This window comes from Tamandua tetradactyla, chromosome 2, assembly GCF_023851605.1.
Source record: "Tamandua tetradactyla isolate mTamTet1 chromosome 2, mTamTet1.pri, whole genome shotgun sequence".
In the NCBI taxonomy this organism is placed as follows: domain Eukaryota; kingdom Metazoa; phylum Chordata; class Mammalia; order Pilosa; family Myrmecophagidae; genus Tamandua; species Tamandua tetradactyla.
Window position 1 is genome coordinate 27,852,686 of NC_135328.1, and position 21,828 is coordinate 27,874,513.

The following is a 21,828-nucleotide window of genomic DNA, read 5'->3' on the forward strand; positions in this document are numbered from 1 at the left end:
CTGTAACCCATACCAAACGTTGAAATTTGTTCTGTAACTACTTGTTAAAATATACTTTTGAAATTTATTGCTTTTTTGCAAACATGTTCTGTTTCACAATAGAAAAAAAATATTTTACAAAAATCGAAATGAGTAGGAGAGGGATGAGAAAACGGGGTATCAACTTTTTCCACATTTCCAAAAATAGAACAGATTTCAGAAACTGGGTGAAAAGTTTGAAGTCACTACTTGAGAAAATTCAAGAACAGATTATTGGGCAAAAAAAAAATTGATAAATATTTACCAAGGCAGAGTTACTATACCGTATGTACAGACTACACTGGAAAGTTATGGAATGCGATCAGCACTGACTTCAAAAACGCATTTGACCCGGAGTCTGATAATATGGACAAGACGGCAAGTCACGTTAGTAAAGTCAGGCAAATTCTCATTACACACTGAATGCTGATTTACAGAGATTTGGCACCAACTGAGATCTTCAGTGGTAGGCCTTACAGCTCTTTTCTTTGATCTGTGTTTAGTCAATTTTATCAAAATACAGAAGGCATGGTTTTAGCCTTGTGCTGGTTGGGAGAGACAACTGTTTCAGTGAGAAGAGCAAGATGTAAAGTTATTTCAAAATTATAGAAAGAATGGGGCACAAACCTAGAATAGGATCCTGTCTAAATCTAAATCCTAATGAATGTCTTCTTGATTCACTCACTTATGTAAACTATTTTCAGACCTACATTAGGTCTTTTTACCACACATTTCATACTACTTCAATGTATTAAGGATTTATCACGGCAATTTTTCTTTACATCAGATATTATTAGATTGATTTAAAAAGATAAAAATGTGAGTGTATTTACCTAGTAAATAAATACAGAGAATAGGCCATACTGGACATGTTCCGTCCATACTGAACAATCTCATTCTCCTGATCTTCCCATTTCTCAATTTCGCAGTCTGCGTCAGAGGTGAGCAAACCCAGCTTCAGTCCAAGCTTGGCAATCTTGGCTTGCTCCTACAAAGCATACATTTTAATCATGATAATTCTGTCGCTATTGTTTTAAAGGAAGACTAGATGGAAGACTATCACGAAGGAAAATATCCTACCTCAGAGTCAGGCTTGTCCGGCTTCAGTGATTTCAGGTTTGGGTTATTCTTCTGTGACAATATAAAGATTTAAGATAACATAAAAAGCAGTGCTTTCAATTGTGAGGAAACACAACAATAACAGAGAGCATAACAAAGTGCCTGGCATATAATTTTAATGTAAACATATTTGGTATATAGTTAAATTATAGTAAGTACTTTAATGTAAATAACCAATTGCAAATATTCTCCACTAGTATATGAGTTTAGACCTGAATAGGTCGTGGGTTTGAAATCTGGGGCCAGGGAAAAGACGTCCGTGTCTTACCTGCCCCATGTCCTCTGTGCTCGCATTTGCTGTATGCTTTTTAGATGCAGGCTTCTTTGGCAGTATTCTCAGAGTCCAGTTATTATGTCCCCCAAACCTCCCTGACCCCTTATAAGATTATAATGTTCAAATAATTCTTATATAAAATGATTAATAATAAAATTAGCTACTACATGTAGTTTTCCATATATCCCTAAGTTATGACTCAGATCCAATTCTTCTAATCAATCTGCCCCTGCCCCTGGGTTAAATTTTAGTACCTTAGCTTCACTGACATCTCAATTGCTAGTCCCATACATGTCGTAGTTGCAGAGATTATACTTAGAATTTAGCATTAAATATGTGAACCAATATGTTCAATGGGTCCCTGTGTTTGAAAGAGCATGTTTATTTTTAGGTAACTTATTTGGAACTTTGAATGTTTTCCCCCTAGACGTGGAGAAAATATTCTACACTAGTAAAGTTACCAGGCTGGCACATAAATGCCTATTTATTTGAAGACAGAGTATTAAAGAAGCTTATGACTGTCATTAACAATATTTTTTTGAAAACCACATTCGGTTCTCTGGTGACAGCTGCCCAGGCTGGGGATTCCTCCCACTCAGAGGTCTAGTTGGAGAGCCCATGGTTGGAGCAGGGGCTCGAGCAGGGCGAGGGCTGGTGGAAGCAAAGAGAGCAGGAGAAAGAGGGAACCACTTTTTTTTTTAAGGAAAAATTTATTTAAGTTATATGCAGACACATACACACATTGAATTCATATTTGCACACAGGCACATAAAGTGTATATCATAATAAAACATTCACATACCCACGTAGCTTATGAAATACACCATCCCCGCTACCTTTGAGGTATATATATTGAACATCTCAGTTTTTCACTTCCCTTCTCATAACTACCACTTGTTACTGCTGACCAGCTGCTCTGTTATCAGTGTAACTACAGACCAGAACAGCTTCACTTCCAGGAAGATGGCAGAGCAAAGTAGAATGAGTTACTCCTGCTCTGTGGATCAAGGTAGGGGATGGGGAAAAAATGACCGGGACTGCGGACCTGGGGTGTGAGCAATCAGACGGGGTCTCTAGAGAGGCGAGGGATCAGGACAGAGAGAGCGCGCTGGCTTAGGTGATCACAACCCCCACTGGGAAGGAGCTGCAGGGTGAGGGGAAGGTCGATTAGAGGGAACTGACCATCCCTCCGCTCCAGCCTGCCTCAGATGCTGGTTAGGGAGACCTTCCCGAGCAGGTCCATAGGTGACAGCAGCCGGGGGAGCCTAGAGGCAGACTCAATTGCCCGCTACAAGGGCTGGGCCTCTGGGCACCAGGAATAACCATAGGCGCTGTGTCTAGTGCACTGCCATGCACTGGGCACTGCGGGTCATCTGATCCCCCAGTCACTGGTCGGCTCCTCAGTCCTATTGGTGGGGACCAGCAGTCCAGCTGCCACTGCTGGGAGCGGATCTACCCCCTGCATGTCCTGCTCAAATTACTCCAGGCCAGGAGGGGTGGGCCTGAGGGGGGAGGACCCTCAGGCGTGCCACCTGCTGGCAAGAAGTGAGAAGTACAGCCTGGCTGCTAAACTGGGGAGAGGAGAGCCTGAGGGAAGGAGATGCCTCAGTATTGCCAACTGCTAGAAGGGTAAGTGAAGGCAGGCTAACTCTCTGTCTAGGTTTTTTTCCCCCTAATATTCTTTTCTCCCCTTTTTAAAATATATATTTATATATATTTTATTGATAGTATAATTGTTTTTCATTACTTTTTTATGGATATTTTATATTTTTAATTGATTTCTTATTTACATATTTTTATTACTCTATTTTATTTCATTTATTTTATTATTTATTTTTTCTTAAATTTGCTCTCCCTTTGGTGGCACCAGTCAGAGTTAACTTCCACTTTATCTTGGGGTATCTCCTTTTGACTCTGGGGCCTACTACTGTTCAGGTGTGTTTTGTTGTTGTTTTTGTTGTCATCTTTTCATGTTTTTTATTATATTCTTATTTTATTATTATATATTTTTGGAGGGGTACATAGGCCGGAGGTCAAGCCTGGGTCTCCTGTGTGGACAGCCATCTTACCAGTGAAGTACCTATGCACCCCAGCCTAGCTTCTAATAGACCTTCAAAAGTTGAATTGTATCCCCTACATAAGATCCAGACCTCGATTTGGTGGGGAATAACTGACAAACCAAGTGCAAAAGGAAACCTTCTACACAAAACCAAATAAATACAAAACTTTAGATGAGTGAAGGAAACCAACTTGCAAAATAACCATATCAAGATAATCAAATGCCCCAAACACAACAGAAAATCACAAAGCATGTGACGATCTAAGTAGAAATGGCCCAGCCAAACAACCAGATCAAAATTCCAGAGGGGACACAGTATATGGAACAACTACTCAAGGATATTTATAAAGAGAGAGAGTATATCAGGAAGACTCAGAGGAGCATAAAGAAGAATTTGGAAGATTAAATAGAAAAATGGCAGATCTCACAGAAGTGAAAGATACAGTAGACCTGTTCTAGTTTGCTCGCTGCTGGAATGCAACACACCAGAGACAGATTGGCTTTTAATAAAAGGGGATTTATTTTGTTAGTTCTTCAGAGGAAAGGCAGCTAATTTTCCACTGAGGTTCTTTCTTACGTGGGAAGGCACAGGGTGATCTCTGCTGGCCTTCTCTCCAGGCCTCTGGGTTCCAGCAACTTTTCCCAGGGTGATTCCTTTTTGCACCTCCAAAGGCCTGGGCTGAGCTGCGAGTGCTGAGATGAGGTATGCTGAGCTGCTTGGGCTGTGCTACGTTGCGCTCTCTCATTTAAGCACCAGCCAATTTAGTCAAACATCATTCACTGCAGCAGGCACGCCTCCTAGCCAACTGCAGATGTAATTAGCAACAGATGAGGTTCATGTATCATTGGCTCATGTCCACAGCAATAGAACTTGGTGCCTTCACCTGGCCAAGTTGACAACTGAAACTAACTACCACAAGACCAAATTAGAAATATATTAGAGACATACACTAGCAGATCCAAAGAAGCAGAAGGAAGAATAAGTGAACTACAGCACATAATAATTGAACTAGTGTGCACAAAAGAACAAGTGGCAAGAAAGATGCAACTAGATCTTAGGGAAATAATAGACAAGAGGCACACAAATATAAGAATCACTGGTGCCCCAGACATAGAAGAAAAGAGTTAAGGGCTATGACAGTTAATTGCAGATATAATCAGGGAAAACTTCCAAATCCTTATAAAAGACATAAATATGCAGATCAAAGAGGCCCAACGACCTCCAAATAGAATAAATTCAAAAAGACCTACTATAAGACACACACTAATAAAACAGTCAAAAGTTGAAGAGAAGCAGAAAGTCCTGAAAGCAGCACAAGAAAAGCAATCTACTATATTCAAGGGAAAATTCTAAGACTGACTTCAGACTACTCAACAGGCACCATGGCAGCAGGAAGGTAGTGGTATGATATATTTAAGATACTGAATGAGAAAGGATTTCAGCCAAGAATTCTTTATCCAGCCAAGGTATCTTTCACAACTGAGGGAGAGATTAAAATCTTCAAAGACAAAGATTGAGAGAACAAGTCAAAAGAGATGTGCCCTACAAGAAATACTAAAGAGAGCCCTACCAGTTGAAAAAAAAGACAGGGGAGGAAGAGCTGGAGGAGGGCACAGAATTAAAGAATAAGAATAATGGTAACTTAAAGGATGAAAAGAGAGAGAAGGAACAGAACACATAGATCTGACAAATGAAAACTAAAGGATAAGATGGTATAGTAAGAACTGCTTTTACAGTAATTACTCTGAACATTAACAAACTAAACTCACCAACTAAAAGATACAGACTGGCAGAATGGATTAAAAAACATAATTCTTCTACATGCTGTTTACAAGAAACCATCTTAGACTCAAGAACACAATTAGGTTGAAAGTGAAAGGATGAAAAAAGATCTTCTATACAAGCTGTAACCAAAAGAAAACAGGAGTAGCTTGCTAATATCAGACAAAATAGACTTAAATATAAAGACATCATAAGAGACAAAGAAGGACACTACATATTAATAAAAGGGACAATTCAGCAAGAGGAAATCATAATCATAGATGTGTAGGTCTCCAATCAAGCTCCAAAGTACATGAGGCAGATACTGGCAAAACTGAAGGGAGTAATGGATGTTTCAACAATAATAGCAGGAGACTTCAATGCACCACTGTCCTCTACAGATAGAACAACCAGACAGAGGATCAACAAGGAATTGTTCACAATGTTGAGCTATCATCACCAGCATCTATTACCAAATTTTCCATCAGCCCAAACAAGAACTCTGAATTAATGAAGTATTCATTCCCCATCCCCTACTCCAACCCCAGCCTCTGATAACCCATATTCTAGTTTCTAACCCTATGAATTTGCTTATTCTAATTAATTCATAACAGTGAGCTCATACAATATTTGTCCTTTAATTTCTGGCTTATTTCACTCAACATGATGTCTTCATCCAAGTTTCATCCAAGTTGTGGTATGTATCAGAACCTCATTTCTTTTTACAGCTGGCTAATATTTTTTTTTTTTTTTTTTTTATTAACGGAAAGAAAAAAAAGAAATTAACACAACATTTAGAAATCATACCATTCTACATATGTACTCAGTAATTCTTAACATCATCACATAGATGCATGATCATTGTTTCTTAGTACATTTGCATCAGTTTAGAGGAACTAGCAACACAACAGAAAAAGATATAAAATGTTAATATAAAGAAAAGAAATAAAAGTAGTAGTAATAGTAAAAAACAACAACAACAAACAAACCAACAAGCAAACAAAAACAAAAAAAAAAACCCTATAGCTCAGATGCAGCTTCATTCAGTATTTTAACATGATTACTTTACAATTAGGTATTATTGTGCTGTCCATTTTTGAGTTTTTGTATCTAGTCCTGTTGCACAATCTGTATCCCTTCCGCTTCAATTACCCATTGTCTTACCCTGTTTCTAACTCCTGCTGAACTCTGTTACCAATGACATATTTCAAGTTTATTCTCGAATGTCCGTTCACAACAGTGGGACCATACAGTATTTGTCCTTTAGTTTTTGGCTGGATTCACTCAGCATAATATTCTCTAGGTCCATCCATGTTATTACATGGTTCACAAGTTTATCTTGTCTTAAAGCTGCATAATATTCCATCGTATGTATATACCACAGTTTGTTTAGCCACTCTTCTGTTGATGGAGATTTTGGCTGTTTCCATCTCTTTGCAATTGTAAATAACGCTGCTATAAACATTGGTGTGCAAATGTCCGTTTGTGTCTTTGCCCTTAAGTCCTTTGAGTAGATACCTAGCAATGGTATTGCTGGGTCGTATGGCAATTCTATATTCAGCTTTTTGAGGAACCGCCAAACTGCCTTCCACAGTGGTTGCACCCTTTGACATTCCCACCAACAGTGAATAAGTGTGCCTCTTTCTCCGCATCCTCTCCAGCACTTGTCGTTTTCTGTTTTGTTGATAATGGCCATTCTGGTGGGTGTGAGATGATATCTCATTGTGGTTTTGATTTGCATTTCTCTAATGGCCAGGGACATTGAGCATCTCTTCATGTGCCTCTTGGCCATCCGTATTTCTTCTTCTGGTAGGTGTCTGTTTAAGTCTTTTTCCCATTTTGTAATTGGGTTGGCTGTCTTTTTGTTGTTGAGTTGAATAATCTCTTTATAAATTCTGGATACTAGACCCTTATCTGATATGTCATTTCCAAATATTGTCTCCCATTGTGTAGGCTGTCTTTCTACTTTCTTGATGAAGTTCTCTGATGCACAAAAGTGTTTAATTTTGAGAAGCTCCCATTTATTTATTTCCTTCTTCAGTGTTCTTGCTTTAGGTTTAAGGTCCATAAAACCACCTCCAGTTGTAAGATCCATAAGATATCTCCCAACATTTTCCTCTAACTGTTTTATGGTCTTAGACCTAATGTTTAGATCTTTGATCCATTTTGAGTTAACTTTTGTATAGGGTGTGAGAGATGGGTCTTCTTTCATTCTTTTGCATATGGATATCCAGTTCTCTAGGCACCATTTATTGAAGAGACTGTTCTGTCCCAGGTGAGTTGGCTTGACTGCCTTATCAAAGATCAAATGTCCATAGATGAGAGGGTCTATATCTGAGCACTCTATTTGATTCCATTGGTCGATATATCTATCTTTATGCCAATACCATGCTGTTTTGACCACTGTGGCTTCATAATATGCCTTAAAGTCAGGCAGCGCGAGACCTCCAGCTTCGTTTTTTTTCCTCAAGATGTTTTTAGCAATTCGGGGTACCCTGCCCTTCCAGATAAATTTGCTTATTGGTTTTTCTATTTCTGAAAAATATGTTGTTGGGATTTTGATTGGTATTGCATTGAATCTGTAAATCAATTTAGGTAGGATTGACATCTTAACTATATTTAGTCTTCCAATCCATGAACACGGTACGCCCTTCCATCTATTTAGGTCTTCTGTGATTTCTTTTAACAGTTTTTTGTAGTTTTCTTTATATAGGTTTTTTGTCTCTTTGGTTAAATTTATTCCTAGGTATTTTATTCTTTTAGTTGCAATTGTAAATGGGATTCGTTTCTTGATTTCTACCTCAGCTTGTTCATTACTAGTGTATAGAAAAGCTACAGATTTTTGAATGTTGATCTTGTAACCTGCTACTTTGCTGTACTCATTTATTAGCTCTAGTAATTTTGTTGTGGATTTTTCTGGGTTTTCTACATATAGTATCATATCGTCTGCAAACAGTGATAGTTTTACTTCTTCCTTTCCAATTTTGATGCCTTGTATTTCTTTTTCTTGCCTAATTGCTCTGGCTAGAACTTCCAACACAATGTTGAATAATAGTGGTGATAGTGGACATCCTTGTCTTGTTCCTGATCTTAGGGGGAAAGTTTTCAATTTTTCCCCATTGAGGATGATATTAGCTGTGGGTTTTTCATATATTCCCTCTATCATTTTAAGGAAGTTCCCTTGTATTCCTATCTTTTGAAGTGTTTTCAGCAGGAAAGGATGTTGAATCTTGTCAAATGCCTTCTCTGCATCAATTGAGATGATCATGTGATTTTTCTGCTTTGATTTGTTGATATGGTGTATTACATTAATTGATTTTCTTATGTTGAACCATCCTTGCATACCTGGGATGAATCCTACTTGGTCATGATGTATAATTCTTTTAATGTGTTGTTGGATACGATTTGCTAGAATTTTATTGAGGATTTTTGCATCTGTATTCATTAGAGAGATTGGTCTGTAGTTTTCTTTTTTTGTAATATCTTTGCCTGGTTTTGGTATGAGGGTGATGTTGGCTTCATAGAATGAATTAGGTAGTTTTCCCTCCACTTCGATTATGTTGAAGAGTTTGAGGAGAGTAGGTACTAATTCTTTCTGGAATGTTTGATAGAATTCACATGTGAAGCCATCTGGTCCTGGACTTTTCTTTTTAGGGAGGTTTTGAATAACTAATTCAATCTCTTTACTTGTGATTGGTTTGTTGAGGTCGTCTATTTCTTCTTGAGTCAAAGTTGGTTGTTCCTGTCTTTCCAGGAACCTTTCCATTTCTTCTAAATTGTTGTATTTATTAGCGTAAAGTTGTTCATAGTATCCTGTTATTACCTCCTTTATTTCTGTGAGGTCAGTAGTTATGTCTCCTCTTTCATTTCTAATCTTATTTATTTGCATCCTCTCTCTTCTTCTTTTTATCAATCTTGCTAAGGGCCCATCAATCTTGTTGATTTTCTCATAGAACCAACTTCTGGTCTTATTGATTTTCTCTATTGTTTTCATGTTTTCAATTTCATTTATTTCTGCTCTAATCTTTGTTATTTCTTTCCTTTTGCTTGCTTTGGGATTAGTTTGCTGTTCTTTCTCCAGTTCTTCCAAGTGGACAGTTAATTCCTGCATTTTTGCCTTTTCTTCTTTTCTGATAAAGGCATTTAGGGCAATAAATTTCCCTCTTAGCACTGCCTTTGCTGCGTCCCATAAGTTTTGATATGTTGTGTCTTCATTTTCATTTGCCTCTAGGTATTTACTAATTTCTCTTGCAATTTCTTCTTTGACCCACTTGTTGTTTAAGAGTGTGTTGTTGAGCCTCCATGTATTTATGAATTTTCTGGCACTCCGCCTATTATTGATTTCCAACTTCATTCCTTTATGATCCGAGAAAGTGTTGTGTATGATTTCAATCTTTTTAAATTTGTTAAGACTTGCTTTGTGACCCAGCATATGGTCTATCTTTGAGAATGATCCATGAGCACTTGAAAAAAAGGTGTATCCTGCTGTTGTGGGATGTAATGTCCTATAAATGTCTGTTAAGTCAAGTTCATTTATAGTAATATTCAGGTTCTCTATTTCTTTATTGATCCTCTGTGTAGATGTTCTGTCCATTGATGAGAGTGGTGAATTGAAGTCTCCAACTATTATGGTATATGTGTCTATTTCCCTTTTCAGTGTTTGCAGTGTATTCCTCACGTATTTTGGGGCATTCTGGTTCGGTGCGTAAATATTTATGATTGTTATGTCTTCTTGTTTAATTGTTCCTTTTATTAGTATATAGTGTCCTTCTTTGTCTCTTTTAACTGCTTTACATTTGAAGTCTAATTTGTTGGATATTAGTATAGCCACTCCTGCTCTTTTCTGGTTGTTGTTTGCATGAAATATCTTTTCCCAACCTTTCACTTTCAACCTATATTTATCTTTGGGTCTAAGATGTGTTTCCTGTAGACAGCATATAGAAGGATCCTGTTTTTTAATCCATTCTGCCAGTCTATGTCTTTTAATTGGGGAATTCAGTCCATTGACATTTAGAGTTATTACTGTTTGGACAATATTTTCCTCTACCATTTTGCCTTTTGTATTATATATATCATATCTGTCTTTCCTTCTTTCTACACTTTTCTCCATGTCTCTCTCTTCTGTCTTTTTGTATCTGACTCTAGTGCTTCCTTTAGTATTTCTTGCAAAGCTGGTCTCTTGGTCACAAATTCTCTTAGTGACTTTTTGTCTGAGAATGTTTTAATTTCTCCCTCATTTTTGAAGGACAATTTTGCTGGATATAGGAGTCTTGGCTGGCAGTTTTTCTCTTTTAGTAACTTAAATATATCATCCCACTGTCTTCTAGCTTCCATGGTTTCTGCTGAGAAATCTACACATAGTCTTATTGGGTTTCCCTTGTATGTGACGGATTGTTTTTCTCTCGCTGCCTTCAAGATCCTCTCTTTCTCTTTGACCTCTGACATTCTAACTAGTAAGTGTCTTGGGGAACGCCTATTTGTGTCTAATCTCTTTGGGGTGCGCTGCACTTCTTGGATCTGTAATTTTAGGTCTTTCATAAGAGTTGGGAAATTTTCAGTGATAATTTCTTCCATTAGTTTTTCTCCTCCTTTTCCCTTCTCTTCTCCTTCTGGGATACCCACTACACGTATATTTGTACGGTTCACATTGTCCTTGAGTTCCCTGATACCTTGTTCAAATTTTTCCATTCTTTTCCGGATAGTTTGGAGTTCAGATGTTTCATCCTCCAAATCACTAATTCTATCTTCTGTTTCTTTAAATCTGTCATTGTAGGTATCCATTGTTTTTTCCATCTTTTCTACTTTATCTTTCACTTCCATAAGTTCTGTGATTTGTTTTTTCAGTTTTTCTATTTCTTCTTTATGTTCAGCCCATGTCTTCTTCATGTCCTCCCTCAATTTATCGATTTCGTTTTTGAAGAGGTTTTCCATTTCTGTTCGTATATTCAGCATTAGTTGTTTCAGCTCCTGTATCTCATTTGAACTATTGGTTTCTTCGTTTGACTGGGCCATATGTTCAATTTTCTGAGCGTGATCCGTTATCTTCTGCTGGCGTCTGGGCATTTAGTCAGATTTCCCCGGGTGTTCGACCCCACAGGTTGAAAGATTTTTCTGCGCAGTCTCTCGGTTCTGTTCTTTCTATCCTGCCCAGTAGGTGGCGCACGTGGCACACGCCTGTCTGTGGGTTCCACCAGCGAAAGTTGCTGTGGGTCCCTCAACTCTGGAAAACTCTCGCCGTAGGGGAGGTTCGGCAACCGAAGCGTCTTGGAAGAATGCCAGCCGGCCCGGGGTTCCAAACGCGGGGAGGGTCGCCGGCTGTCGCAGCACAGGAGAGCGTCCGGCCAAATTAGCTAGTCGGCCCGGGGCACCAAGCGTGGCGGGAGGGCGCCAGCTGTCGCAGCCCGGGAGAGTGCACTGTTCCCAGCCGACGGGGGAGTCACGTGTTTGGAAGGGATCCCCCGGTCACTGTTCTCCGCAGTCTGGGGATTTCCGACCCAACTATCTCAGTTGTTCCGGGGGGCCTCGTGTGGTGGGGGCACCAGCCGCCGCGGCCTAAGGGGACCGCCTGTCCAATTCTACCAGCTGGCCTGGGAAGGTGGAAGGGAGGGACTCCGGTCGCTTGCTGTCCCACCCAGGAAAGCCCGTGCCCCTTGGTGATCTCACCGGAGCTGGTTCTCCCAGATAGTCAGCCGTTCCAGGATGGGGTACGCTGTCCCTTTAATCTCCCTCGTGGCTCCGGGAGCTGCTCTGTATTATCTCCACTCCCCCAGTAGTTGTTCTGGAGGAGGAAAGGTGAGGGCGGCAAGGCTGTCGAGGCTGGTGGCGGAGGAGCACGGTGAAGGCGGGGGAAGAGGGCACCGTGTTGGTTGGAGAGCAGCCGGAGCAGGAGGGGGAGGAGGGGCGGGCCGGCGGAGAAAGAGAGGGGGTAGGGAGGTCGGGCGGCTCGGCTGCTGCGGGGCGCGTGCGCCGCGCGGCGGGCCGGCGGAGAAAGAGAGGGGGTAGGGAGGTCGGGCGGCTCGGCTGCTGCGGGGCGCGTGCGCCGCGCGGCGGGCCGGCGGAGAAAGAGAGGGGGTAGGGAGGTCGGGCGGCTCGGCTGCTGCGGGGCGCGTGCCTACAGCTGGCTAATATTTTGTATGTATACACCACGTTTGGATAATCCAGTCATTGTTTGAAGGACACATGAGGCACTTCTTTTAGCAATTGTTAATAATGCCATTATGAACATAGGTGTGCGATGTAATTTCATAATTTTATAATTTATGTTGACAGTGTAGACTACTGAATTAAGAATTTTACTTCATAAGAATTAAGACAGTAAAATGTCAATGTGTCACTGATATTTAAAAGTTTGTATGTATTTATTTATAATTTAGATACAGACCTTCAAGGAGTTTGATTTCTTTATATTAGAAACTAGGTTGTGTAAACATCCTGAAAAGTGGGATGTAACCCCCCAAAAAACTCTATGTGACCACACAAAGGCTCTTTTAATAAAATATCACCCATACAAATTCTGTATTCAGTGACATGCATTTTGACCTGCTCATGTTGACACGGAGGATACTTCTGCCAGCTGTAATTGTTGTCATATAACATTCTAGCCCTCCAGTTCAATTCATGCAATTCAGAATGTGGTTCCACCTTTTTATCACCTGTTGCTATTGGATCATAGGTAAGTACAACATTTTAAAGATTACGGGGAGGATAGGAGAGTTTGTGTTATGCAAACCGGAAAGTATCTAAGAGAATCAACCTCTCCTGTTCCATCTTCTTTTATTTTTGCTTTCTTTGGTCTTATCCTAGACAAGAGTCTTTGGGAATCCTATGTATGTATAACAGCACCTGCCACATCTTCTCATTGTAGTTCAGGATATTAAGAGCTGAAAAATAAACACTTAAGGAACTCTGAGACCCACACAGTGAAATAAATGAGGGTTGCTCTGCCTTTTAGCTCTGCTCTCTTGTTTATTACAAAAAATGTGAAATCCCCCATTTATCAATCCCTGGCTTCTCATATAGTCAGTGAAAACACTGAAGGTCACTTAAAGGTAACTAACCTTATGAATCTGTTAAGAATGCAGACAAAAGGTATAGCCAGGTGATTCCTGACAAAGGTGCTAAGATTACTCAATTAGGAAAGTAGTCTCCAACAAATGGTGCTGAGAAAACTAAATTTACTAAAACTTGTTTTTTTGTGACTAACATATAGTCTACCCTGGCGAATAATCCATGAGCACTAGAGAAGAATACTTTCTGCTGTTGTTGGATGAAGTGTCCTCTATAAGTCCGTTAGGTCCAGTAAATTTTTAGTATCATTTAAGTCTTCTATTTCCTTATTAATCTTATGTCTAGATGTTCTATCCATTATTGAAAGTGTCATACTGAAGCTCTTAGTATTAATGTAGAATCTTCTATTTCTCCCTTCAAATCTGTCAGTATTTAATATCCTAACTTTGTTCCTTTATGTAAATTATTTGGAGGAGGAACATCAATAAGCAGGTGACAGCATAATTTGGATTCTGAATAAAAACATTCTGAAATGTACAAAACAGTTCTACTTACCACTGGCTTTGGAAGTGAAAGGTAGCCGTACTTCTCTCCTACAAATAACATAAAGTTTGAAACAGATTTTGTATACAGATTTTAATACATTTTCTATTAGTCACATTTACCTTTAAAAATATTATTAAACAAATAGTAATCTTATTTATGCATTATTTTTAATAATTCAGTCTATTAATTACATGATTCAGAAACAGTAATTTGATGGGTGAGCATGAAGCTGCATCTCTAAGCCACTTAGGTTGGCTAACCTCTACCTCCCCTAACAGAAAGGCAGAAAGACAAAATGTCTCATTGACATTTACTTCACCGCAACCATTTCCCTCATAGTGGATTTCTTTTATGGCAACTGCTTCTAATGAAACCAGATTCCTCTTCCATCTGTGTCAGTATCGCTACTTGCTTCCTTCTCTGGAAGTACCAGACCAGATTCTTTACAACTAACCTCATAATGCATTCCCCCAGTCAGGGCACAGGATAACCCCAGTGTACAAGATATGAAGACAAAATAATACAAATAACCAGTCTTTTGGCTGTGTATTAACACAGGGCAGGAAGCAAATAACTAAAGAAAGGACGGACCTGTGTAATGCCCACTTCATCCCTGCCCTTTCCAGCTTTCAGATCATGTATAAAGTCAGGTTACAATGGATGACAGATTTTTTAAAGCTAGTTTGTGATATCTGAGGTTAGGAATTTAAGATAAGATTTGAACAGTAATTACTTCTTGATATCAAGAAAATGTAAACCATACGCAATTGCTGATTTTCATATTTTTTTGAAATGCAAAAAAAGCAATTTCATATAGTTCAAGCTAATAAAAATAAATATAATGTAATAGCACCATATCACGTCTCTTTTATAGAAAGTCTATTACATGAATAGGGAGAGGCAGCTTAAAACCTATTTAAAATTTCATCTAGAACTATTCAAATATGGAATCCAATAACTATATGTGACTACTGAGCACTTGAAATGTGGCTAGTACGAATTGACATAGCCTGTAAATATAAGATTCATACCAGATTTTGAAGACTCAGTACAAAGAAGAAAAGAATGCAAAATATCTTAAGAATAATTTAATCATTAATACAAAAATGGTAATATTTATATATAGGATTAAATTAAAATGCTATTTAAATGAATTTCATCTGTTTTCTTTCACTTTTTTCATGTGGTTTTAGAAAAATTTTAAATTACATATGTGGTTCATGTTGTATTTCTTTTGGACAGTGCTGATCTAGAAGATTAACTGTTGCTAAGAGCCAGCTAATTGCACTTGGGAATAGCTTTATGATTCAAATAATTTCTCTGCAATGTCAGAATTTTATTAATGGTCTTCTAATCTCAGAAGTGTGGGTGTGGGGGAACACGTGATAAGATTATTTCCATGCCTTCTGTCCTAACCCTGATGTAACAGGTGCCTGATTTAGTTGGGAGAAGACTGACAGAAGATGGTCTTCAGGTCACTCAGAATCCCAGAATTCTTCATCAATCTTAAAGTCTGAATCCTCTCTATAATATGCCTAAAAAGTGGTCTTCATAAGCTATAAATGAGGACATAATCACTGCTTAAGTATAATCAGCTTACATGAGTAATTCTTTTTTTTTTATTAATTAACAGAAAAAAAGAAATTAACCCAACATTTAGAAATCATACCATTCTACATATGCAATCAGTAATTCTTAACATCATCACATAGATGCATGATCATCGTTTCTTAATACATTTGCATCAGTTTAGAAGAACTAGCAACACAACAGAAAAAGATATAGAATGTTAATATAGAGAAAAAAACTAAAGTAATAATAATAGTAAAACAAACAAACAAACAAAAAAAACCTATAGCTCAGATGCAGCTTCATTCAGTGTTTTAACATGATTACTTTACAATTAGGTAAATTGTATTGTGCTGTCCATTTTTGAGTTTTTGTATCTAGTCCCGTTGCACAGTCTGTATCCCTTCAGCTCCAATTACCCATTATCTTACCCTGTTTCTAACTCCTGCTGGACTCTGTTACCAATGACATATTCCAAGTTTATTCTCGAATGTCGGTTCACATCAGTGGGACCATACAGTATTTGTCCTTTAGTTTTTGGCTAGAACATGAGTAATTCTTATATTATCTGCCTTTGTAGACCCCTAAGTACCCATGACCCTCTGATGCTCACATGTACACCAAAGGGGAAGGAGAAAGCCGATCATTTCAATATCTCTTATTTCTCTGAGATCCAGCAGAGTTAAAGAAATAAGTGCATCTAAAAGAGAGCCTTCATATAGCCTGGTTTTGCTATCATTACCATCTGCCAATTATTTATCATTTGGCAATTCCAGTCCTTAGGGCCCTCTTACAGGTACTGTGTTTTGCTCCCTATTCCCATCCTTCAGTTGGACTCAGGATGGTTTATGTAAGTTTAAGGATAGTTGCAAAAATTATCATTCTTCAGATGGGCCTCCCCAAAATGCTCTGCAGGCAAGATTGTCCACCTTTCCTCCAATTCCCACAAGAATCAAAAAAGTTGATAATAATACAAGAAAAAGAAAGGTAACATTAGTGAAGAATCTGAATTATTTTATAATTAATTTTATAGTTGGTATTTCCATACAAGTCTATTGCCACTGATTCTAAGCAGAGCTATAATACATTGAACCAATCGTGTTTAGCTATTATATCAAATTAAAGAAGTAGCATGAATGAATAATTTCTATCTCTGATGAAAACATGTTATACAGATTTGAAGAAACTGGAAAAACAGGATTATTTGTGAAAAATGTACTTGGTACAGATATTTGTTTACAAAGCACTGCCCTCACAGGGGGTATCATGTAAGGTTAATACTCCCTAAAATCTTTTGTTTAGTCAACACCACAACTGTGTCATCATTACTTCTCAGTTTATAGCTCCAGATAAATAAAGTTCAAAGTCAAGTTCAAATTAAATTCAAAAAGCCCTCTCATCTTATGGGTTTACAAAATTATTTCTTAGGAACCTAGTTGGGGAATGCTGCTTTCAAGCAATATCCAGTGTCTTTCTGCAACTCTACATCTTCATTCCCCAAGAACAAAAAGCCTCATTATTTCACCAAAGAATACTTCCATATTAGAAGTTCTAATAATCAGCTATCTTGGTTCTGGAGAGGCTTTGGTAGGACTCGATAAATCAGAAAAATAGTATGCCCTGGATCCACTTAAAATGAATCCCTAACTAACGAAGGGGAGGCAGATTATGAGCTAAATTTAGACTAGGACTGAGATATTCCAACCAAAACCCAAACTCCTCTCTCTTCCTTACCTCTACATTCAATGAATCACAAAATCCTATTAATATTACTTTAAAACTTCTTCAATCAGTTCCTTTATCTCCATTCTACCAACGTTGACCTAGTTTAGGCCACCCTCTCTCGTCTGGACAGATCACTCCCTTGTACCAGACTCACATATTTCCCCAAACAAGCTCATCTTTACCCACGAACACGGACCTCTTCCTGTACTCCCCATTTTAGTGAACAGCACCTCATCAATCCAATCTGCCAACTGAGGAAACAGATGCAGAGCTATGAAGCAGGGCCACCAGAAGTAAGAAAACAGTAGTTACACAACCAAAAACCAAATTTGGATTCTTGGCAGAAGGCTAGATTTTGAAAAAGAAAGTAGTTTATGAATATATGCCATCCAAGACCAAAAAATGCCCTAAGCAGTTTAGTTACAGATACGTCCCTATAAACTGAAGCTGAGTCATAAATAAATTTTAAGACGATTCAAAGTGAACAAAGAAAATTCAGCCTGCTTAAAGGCAGGATAGTCTTCAAATTCTGAGAGATGGGTTATTTTTTATATTGATTGTCTAAAATAATCTCAAATTCTAAATGCAGATCTATTCATCCCTAAGAGAAGTGGAGTCTTTTTGATCCCTCTTAACACACTCTCTGGAAACGTGGTGAGAAAGCAAAACAGGATGAAGGCAGAAAGACAGGAAAACAAGTATAACTTCTGAGTGCTTGAACTAATCCAAAAAGCCTATTGTGAAATTTGAGTGATATTTAATCAGGTTAAGACAAGCAATGACACTGACTTCGTATGAGAATACCGAGGACCCCTCTCATTGCTCAGCAAGGTGTCTGCCTCTTAGAAGGTATGAACTGGTTGGTTAAATAGTCCTCACAAACATGCCTGATAACTTTTTCAGTCACAGGAATCAAGATAGGGCAGAGCAGAACTAAGGTGGCTAGAATATAGCAAGGACTTTTTAACAATACTTATGAGTTATAACACAGCAAAGAGAAGTCAGGCTTTGAAGAATACACTCTGCCATCCAAATGGAAAGCAGTTGGCAGGAGCAGGGTAACAGCTCCATAATAACCATACTGAACAGCAAGCACAGTGTTGTCACCCAGGAATCAGTCCAGTCAATAACGGCTAACCCAGAGCTGGGTTTGTTTGTGGGAAAAGCTATTCTCTTATGCTTCACGTTAAAAGACAGGACAAAGAAGGGCACTGTATCAAATCAACCAACATTATCTTGACATGTTTCAAGTTAAACAATGGTTGTTCATTGTCCATTGAAATAAACCATAGTCGTCACTTAGTCAAAAAGCAAGTATTTAGGCTTCTCCCATTTCAATGCTGGTCTATCTGTAGTGGCTGCTACAGCACTGTTTTCAGAAAGACTTGGAGGCCATGTGAGCTGAGTGTGAAAAAAATAACAAGATCAATCAGCAACGTTTGTCTCAGAACAAGAATGAGGACTGGTGGCACTCGTGCTGTGTATTTGCCCACTCTGATCTCTAGCCTTCTTGTTTTAAAGATTGGAAACAGGGATATAGGTGAAAGGACTTGCTCAGGGACATGTAACTGGTAAAAAAAAAAAAAAGAAAAGCATAGTATTTGTTAGCACTTACTATATTCCAAACACTATGATGTATCATTTGTGTCCTGAGATGAACTGAAATGTGTGAGGCCAGGCAATGCACCCAGGGCTCCATTACTAAAAGATTATTATACCAATTACCTCCTCCCTCATTTAGCCAGCTTCATTCTCAGCTAATAAGTGGCAGACCTAAACAAGGATCCAGTCTCCTGCTTTCATCTGCTTGTTCCTTGCTTTATACTTTCTGAACTGCCTGCAAATGGGATCTCCCAGGCATTGTTGTCAGAATAGCTTTGGAAGGAGAAAAAAGCAGAACTCAGAGCTGCAGTAGTGTGCATTTTACAAGACTGGTTGATTCTCATTAGTAAACTTTAGGGCTGGACTGGAGTTGAGCTGCTTGAGTAATAGTGTGGCTGATAAAACCTGGTCTTTGGAATCACTCAGACCTCAGTAAAAACCCCAGTTCTCTGTAGTTGCTCCCGGTGGTACTCTGGGCAAATTAACACCTCTGAGCCTTGGTTTCATTGTAAATAAAATGTGGAAATAAATAAAATAGTTTTCACTGAATCATCCTAACTCTCTTGTAAAGAGTCTGCCCTTGGGAGAAAGACAAATCGTAGAGACAGAAAAAAGGAGGACTGAGTTAATGATGCATTAGAAGAAATCTGTCAATGGATGTCAGTTCCTCTTTGGAGAAGGGAAGAGCTTAATCATACACAAAAGCAGGGGCACAGGTCAGAAGGGACAGTTCCAAAAGCCTCCACAGAGGGTGGAGGGAAGGAGATGGGATGGGAAGGATATCAAGGAGGAGGAGAGATGTTGAGATTAATGAAAAAAATGGGCCCAGCTGTTGTGTCAAAACTGGTCCCATTATTTTCTCATAAGCTATTTAACTTTACTGTGAGATGGTGATGAGGATGGTGATGACGGGAGCTGACGTTTGTTAAGAGCATACTATGTTCCAGGCACATGAATTGATTTATTTAACCTTCACACCCACCTTATGAGGTAGACTTCCGTCATTACTATCCCCATTTTGCAGATGTGGGATTTGAAGTACAGAGAGATTGTTAGGATATGGATAGGCAAGATTGGAACCCAGGCAGTCTGGCTAAAGAGGCTGGCTTTAAAATTAATTTATAATTAATTAATTTTTAATGGTAAAATATACATAGCATAAAAATAACTTTAACCATTTTAAGTAGACATTTCATTGACATTGAGTACACTGACAATACAATTCACCACCATCTATTTCCAGATAATTCTTACCATCCTGAAGCAAAACTCATACTCAATTAGCAATAACTCTCCATTTCCCACTTCCCTCAACCCTGGAAATATATAATCTGTTTTCTGTCTCTATGAATTTGCTTATTTTAAGTACTTCACATGAGAAAAATCATACAATATTTGTTCTTTTATTTCTGGTTTATTTCATTCAACATGATGCCTTCAAGGTTCATCCATATTGTACCATGTACTAGCACTTCATTTCTTTTTATAAATGAATAATATTCTGTTAAATGGATATAGCCCATTTTGCCTATCCATTCATCTGTCGATGGAGAGTTGAATTGGTTCACTTTTTGGCTTTTATGAAGAATGCTGCAATGAACACTGCTACTTTCAATTTGGGGGGCTCTATGCCTAGGAGTGCATTTGCATATGATATTTCTGTCTAACTTTCTGAGAAAATGACAAACTATTTTCCATGGTGGCTGCATTATTTTACATTCCCGCTAGCATTGTACAAGGATTCCTATTTCTCCACATTTTCTTCAAGACATTTTTTTTTAATGATAGCCATTTTTGCATGTGTAAAGTGGTATCTCATTACAGTTTTAATTTGTATTTAATGGCTAATGGTGTTGAACATCTTTTCTTATACTTATTGGCCATTTGAATATCTTCTTTGGAGAAATGCATTCCAATCTTTAGCCCATTTTCTAATTGGGTTGTTTGTCTTTTGTTGTTGAGTTGTATAGTTTCTTTATATATTTGGGCTACTAATCTCTTATCACATTTATGGTTTCCAAATATTTTCTCCCATACTGTAGGTTGTCTTTGCATTTTCTTGATGATGTCCTTTAACATTTTAATAATACTGAGTCTTCCAATAGATGAACATAGGTTGTCTTTACACTTATTAGATTTTCATTAATTACCTTCAGCAATGTTGTGTAGTTTTCATTGTCCAAGTCTTTCAACTTGGCTAAATTTATGCCTAGGTATTTTAATCTTTTAGATACTATTGTAAATGGAATTATCTTGGTTTCCTTTTCAGACTGTTAAGTACTGTTGTATGTATCCAACTGACTTCTGTATGTTTATCTGAATTCTTTTATTAGTCCTAGTAGTTTTTTGTGGATTCTTTGGGATTTTCTATATCTAATATATGGACATAGATATAGATGACATCTTCTGTGAAAAGGGATAATGTGACTACTTCCTTTCCAATTTGGATGCCTTTTTCTTCTTTCTCTTGCCCAACTACTCTGAACTTCCAGTACAATGTTGGATAACAGTGGTAACCTTTTGATCTTTCACCATTGAGTATGACATATGTTGTGGGTTTTTCATAAATGCCTTTAGCATGTTGAGAAAGAACCCTTCTATTCCTAGTTTTAGGAACGTTTTTCTCATGAAACAATATTGCATTTCATCAAATGTCTTTTCTGCATCAGTGAGATGATCAAGCTTTTTTTCTCTTTTGTTCTATTAATGTGGTATGTTACAATGACTGATTTTCATGTTGCATTCCTGGAATAAATACCACAAGGACATGGTGTATAATCCTTCTAATATATTGTTGGATTTGGTTTCTCAATGTTTTGTTAAGGATTTTTGCATCTATACTTCTTAGGGAAATTGGCCTGTACTTTTCTTGTGTTACCTTTATCTGGCTTTGGTATCAGGGTAACGTTGGCCTCATAGGAAATAATCCCTACTCTTCTAGTTTTTGGAAGAGCTTGAGAAAGATTTGTGTTAAATATATATATAAGTGTTTGGTAGAATTCAGCAGTGACACCATCCAGTCTTGAACTTTTTTTGGGGGGGGAGATTTTAAATTATTGATTCGATCACTTACTTGTTATAGGTCTATTGAGATTTTTCTACTTCTTCTTGTATCAGATTATGTAATTTGTATGTTTCTAGGAATTT

General features: G+C 38.1%; 1 protein-coding gene across 1 annotated transcript in view; it reads right to left on the bottom strand.

Annotated features, from left to right (window-relative positions):
- Positions 1–21,828, bottom strand: part of CTNNAL1 (catenin alpha like 1) — a 91,099-nt gene that overhangs the window by 13,323 nt on the left and 55,948 nt on the right. Inside the window, exons 12-14 of the mRNA XM_077141372.1 lie at positions 13,795–13,832; positions 1,099–1,149; positions 852–1,006 (exon numbers count right to left, since the gene is read on the bottom strand). Of these exons, the coding sequence (XP_076997487.1) occupies positions 852–1,006; positions 1,099–1,149; positions 13,795–13,832 (244 nt within the window). The remainder of the gene's footprint in view (positions 1–851; positions 1,007–1,098; positions 1,150–13,794; positions 13,833–21,828) is intronic.